The following is a 5663-nucleotide window of genomic DNA, read 5'->3' as shown; positions in this document are numbered from 1 at the left end:
AAAAACCTTTAAAGTAGCTTCAGATTTCTTGATAGAGGCTGGATCTCAAAAAAATGTGGGGGTGGGGGCAAAAGTTTAAAAAAAAAACAAAATAAACAGCTACAGGACATGGTAAGAGACAGTTTTTCAAAATTTTTTATTATAGTAATATATATGCAATATAAATTTTCTCCCTTTAACCACATTCCAATATTTAATTCAGTTCTTTTAATTATATTCAAAATGTTGTGCTACTATCCCCACCCACCATCCATTACCAGAAATATACAATCAACCCAAATAAAAGCTAGGTAAAATGTAAGCTTTAACTTCCCATTCCCTATCCCCCTATTCTAGATTCTGACTCTATGAGTTTCCTTATTCTAATTATTTCATATCAGTAAGATCATATCATATTTGTCCTTTTGTGTCTGGCTTATTTTGCAAACATGATGTCTTCAAGGTACATCCATGTTGTCACATGAATCAGAGTTTCATTACTTTTTACACCAGGATAATATTCCATTGTATGTTGTGCTGGTTTGAATCTGTTATGTACCCCACAAATGCCATGTTCTTTGGTCCACTCTTGTGGGGGCAGACCTATTGTGAGTGGGACCTTATGATTGGGTTCTTTCATGGAGAGGTTACCCTGCCCATTCAAGGTAGGTCTTAATTAGTTTACCAGTGTCCTCTATGAGAAGATAAAAAGCAGAGACATTTTGAAGAGAGCTCAGAGAGATGCTTAGAGAGAAAATACCTAGAGACATTTTGGAGACAGCCATTGAATACAGATGTTTGGAGATGCTAAGCTAAGAGATGAAGCCCAGAGTTTGCCCTGGAGAAGCTACATGAGAACCCACAACACTTAAGGAGTGAGTCATTGGAAGCAAAAGCTGAAAGCAACACAGTCTGGGAGCAAAGGACAAGCAGATGCCAGCCACATGCCTTGCTAGCTGACAGAGGTGTTCTGGATGCCATCGGCCTTTTCCTCAGAGAAGGTATCTACCTCTTGATGCCTTAATTTGGACATTTTCATGGTGTTAGAACTGAAATTTGTGAACTAATAAACCCCCATTGTAAGAGCCAATCCATTTCTGGTATTTTGCATTTCGGCAGCTCTAGGAAACCAGAACAAATATATATACCAAATTTTATTTATCCCCTTGTCAGCTGATGGACACTTGGACTGCTTCCATCTTTTGGCAATTGTTGTGAAAATAACTGTTTGAGTCCTTGTTCTCAAAACTTTTGGGTAAATACCTAGAAGTGGGATTGCAGAGTCATATGGTAATTGTATATGTAACTTTCCGAGGAACTGCCAAACTGTCTTGCATGGTGGCTGCAACATTTTACATTCACACCAACAATGAATAAATTATCCTATTTCTCACATCCTCTCCAGTGCTTTTTAATTTTCAGTTTTTAAAATAGTAGCCATTCTAGGGGGTGTGAAATAGTCTCATTTTAGTTTTCTAATGCAATTTTATTGAGATATATTGACACACCATACAATCCATCTGAAGTATACTATGGTTCAAAGTATCATCGCATAATTGTACATTCATTACCATGATCAAGTTTAGTACATTTTCTTTTTCTTTTTTTTTATGGTTAAAATACAGTTTTTTTTATTCACCACTGTCTGCACAAATCCTTGAAAATAAAATTTCTTTACCTATAATCTTTGTTCATTTTATTTGTCACATGCTAAATTTATTGACCCTTGTTGAATACTCCCCTGGATTCTACTCATAGCATACTTTTTTAGTTTCCATTGGTGAATAATATTATTCCAGTTATCCCCTTGGGTAATTGAATGTTTGATGTGGATAAGAATCTGTGAAGGCCTGGTTTTCTCTCTATAGGGAGCTGGCAGGTATATAATGTTTTGAAGTCTGTTAAATATGGTAGAAAACACCCACAATACAATTTACCTACCATTGCTATTAAAAATACAAGTATCTGCCATTACTACCACAAACTTCTGCATTCAAATGAGGTTATCAGTTAGCCAGCCAGGCACCCAGAAAATCCTGAGCCAGTGGGATTCTGGCCCATGAAACAACCCCCCTTCCCAACTACAGACTCTCACATTTGTTTATTCCAAGTGCACAGTGGGTCTGGCACAAGAACAAATTATAATTTCACAAATCATTTTTACTAATATCCAAAATAAGGCAATCTTTTGGTTTATGTCCACATACATAAACCAGGAACTAATTAAAATTGTGCTATTTTTTTTACTCATTTTGGGGTTTGAAAGTCATATATATATATTTTTTTTAACTGTGAACATATTTTTTTTTAATCTTCATTTTTCTGAGATATATTCACATACCATGCAGTCATACAAAACAAATCGTACTTTCGATTGTTCACAGTACCATTACATAGTTGTACATTCATCACCTAAATCAATCCCTGACACCTTCATTAGCACACACACAAAAATAACAAGAATAATAATTGGAGTGAAAAAGAGCAATTGAAGTAAAAAAAGAACACTGGGTACCTTTGTCCGTTTGTTTGCTTCCCCTATTTTTCTACTCATCCATCCATAAACTAGACAAAGTGGAGTGTGGTCCTTATGGCTTTCCCAATCCCATTGTCACCCCTCATAAGCTACATTTTTTTTTTCAGGGTTTTATTTTTTTTTTATTTTTTTTTAATTCAGTTTTATTGAAATATATTCACAAACCATACAGTCATCCATGGTATACAATCAACTGTTCACAGTATGATCATATAGTTATGCGTTCATCACCACAATCTATTTCTGAACATTTTCCTGACATCAGAAAGAATCAGAATGAGAATAAAAAATAAAAGTGAAAAGAGAATACCCAAACCATCCCCCCATCCCACCCTGTCATTTAGTTTTTACTCCCATTTTTCTACTGATTTTTTTTCAATTTTTTAACTTTGTTTATCAAAAAATTAAAAACAAACAGGCAAACAACAACCAAAAAAACCCCACAACATTTCAAACAAAGCAATGGATTAAGGAAAACAAATAACCTAAAATAACTACTTTGTTTCCAATATGTTCCTACCATACCCCAAGAAAATTAATAAACCATGTCCAAACAGAGGAGTAAGAAAAACAAATAATCTAAAATAACTACATTGCTTCCAACATGTTCCTACCATACCCCAAGAAAATTAACAACCCCTAAGAAAACAAAGGAATAAGAGAAAAAAAAACCTAAAATAACTCTATTGCTTCCAACATGATCTTACTATATCCAAGAAAGTTTACAAACCATAATCATTCCTGAGCATTCCCATAACATTGAGATTACCCTCCATAGTTTATCTGTTCTTATTAGATTATCATTCCCCCTCCACTAATTGGTATCTCTAGGTCCCCTACATTCTACAGTATAAAACATTGTACATTTTTCACAGAATTCACATTAGTGGTAACATACAATATCTCTCTTTTTGTGCCTGGCTTATTTTGTTCAGCATTATGTGTTGTTTTTTTTTTTAATCTTCATTTTATTGAGATATATTCATATACCACGCAGTCATACAAAACAAATCGTACTTTCGATTGTTCACAGTACCATTACATAGTTGTACATTCATTACCCAAATCAATCCCTGACACCTTCATTAGCACACACACAACAATAACAAGAATAATAATTAGAGTGAAAAAGAGCAATTGAAGTAAAAAAGAACACTGGGTACCTTTGTCTGTTTGTTTCCTTCCCCTATTTTTCTACTCATCCATCCATAAACTAGACAAAGTGGAGTGTGGTCCTTATGGCTTTCCCAATCCCATTGTCACCCCTCATAAGCTACATTTTTATACAACTGTCTTCGAGATTCATGGGTTCTGGGTTGTAGTTTGATAGTTTCAGGTATCCACCACCAGCTACCCCAATTCTTTAGAACCTAAAATGGGTTGTCTATAGTGTGCGTAAGAGTGCCCACCAGAGTGACCTCTCGGCTCCTTTTGGATTCTCTCTGCCACTGAAGCTTATTTCATTTCCTTTCACATCCCCCTTTTGGTCAAGAAGATGTTCTCCGTCCCACGATGCCGGGTCTACATTCCTCCCCGGGAGTCATATTCCACGTTGCCAGGGAGATTCACTCCCCTGGGTGTCTGATCCCACGTAGTGCGGTAGGCAGTGATTTCACCTTTCAAGTTGGCGTAGCTAGAGAGAGAGGGCCACATCTGAGCAACAAAGAGGCATTCGGGAGGAGGCTCTTAGGCACAATTATAGGGAGGCCTGGCCTCTCCTTTGCATCTATGCTAGTATTTTACCTTTTTTTATAAGAAGCTCTGATTGTCAATCAAATTGCCATTAAAATTATCTAAAGATACCCATCCAATTTTTTTTCAATATTATGTTTCTGGTGCCCTCTCTGAAAAAGGCTATATAGGTTCAGTTTAATTAATACTGAATTTTTTCAATGTGCAAAAATCTAACTCTGCTTTTTTAATCAAATAAAAGGGGAAATGGCAACATTCCAGTAATCAAATGCCAACAAAAAATGGCAGCAGTACAAAGATCTAAGCAGATGTAAAATACAGCAGATTTGTAATTAGAACACCATGCAGTGATTTGTTTTTAGCAAGAACAAGAAGTTTAACAGGTAAAAGGAGGAAACAAAATACCACATTATACTGAATACTAAGCTAAGCAGCATATATTAATCTTACATACTAATAACTACTTGCTTTTGAATAACTAATTAAGCCTAATTTTTAAATTAAATGCCCATTCAACAGAACTGATAGGAACAAACATATTTATGCAAATTTACATCCTAGAATACCAGAGTAAACAGGAGATATTAGTCAAAGATGAACAAGAAAGTTCCATTCTTTTTCGGCATCTGTGTGACCAGGTTGCAAAGGACATGCTTTTCTCTTTGCTTTTCCTAAGCCACTGCTTCCTGCCTCTTCAAGAATCTGATTCTCTTTTTTTGGAATCTTTAGGGGACAGCTTAAAGAATTCTCCAATTCCTTTTTGCCATTTGGGGGTTGGGCACACACAAACTGGATTCCCTCCTGCATATTTATTTGTTTTTGGCTTTCTGCGACGAAAGCGACGTGGAGTTAGTGGCAGAGGTGGAGGACCCAAGCACCTTCCTGGGGACTCGAGAAGCCACCACTTTGCGATAGGCACCTGGGACATTGTCTGCTTTAGTCCGCACCATGTTCAAACCAGAGATGAAAGCAATGAACTGACTTCCCAGCCGTTGGTATTTCACAGGACAAGGCCCTGTCATTGTCTCTTTACTTTCCTTTTTTTTTTAATTGCAGAAACATATATACAACATAAATCTTCCTATCCCAACCCCTCCCAAGCATACCATTCAGTTGGACTAGTCACATTCACAATGTTGTAGTACCCTCACCATCATCCATTACTATAAATTTCCCTTCATCCCAAACAGAAACCCTACACTAATTTAGCATTCACTCCCCATTGCTCCTGCCGCCCCCACCCTTAGTAGCCTGTACTCTACTTCCTGAGTCTATGAGAGTGCATATTCTCTGATATTTTCTTTGTGGTTACATGAGGCTTAAATTTAACATCCTAAATATATAGGAATCTTATTTGCTTTTATAGCAACTTAACAACTTCAATAGTTGTTCCCATACCCTTTGTCCCCTCCTTTATGTCGTTTTGTCACATATTACATATTTATACATTATGAGT

General features: G+C 36.3%; 1 protein-coding gene across 1 annotated transcript; it reads right to left on the bottom strand.

Moving 5' to 3' along the window:
- Nucleotides 1–4791: 4791 nt before the first annotated feature.
- LOC119525936 (PCNA-associated factor-like) lies at nucleotides 4792–5157 on the bottom strand. Its single transcript, XM_037824722.1, has 2 exons — nucleotides 5031–5157; nucleotides 4792–4862 (listed from the first exon to the last, which is right to left on the bottom strand). Exons 1-2 carry the CDS (start codon nucleotides 5155–5157, stop codon nucleotides 4792–4794), a joined length of 198 nt encoding a protein of 65 aa, XP_037680650.1.
- Nucleotides 5158–5663: the final 506 nt, after the last annotated feature.

The sequence above is a fragment of the Choloepus didactylus genome, assembly GCF_015220235.1.
Source record: "Choloepus didactylus isolate mChoDid1 chromosome Y unlocalized genomic scaffold, mChoDid1.pri SUPER_Y_unloc1, whole genome shotgun sequence".
Lineage (NCBI taxonomy): Eukaryota > Metazoa > Chordata > Mammalia > Pilosa > Megalonychidae > Choloepus > Choloepus didactylus.
This window is presented reverse-complemented; position numbering and strand designations above follow the sequence as displayed.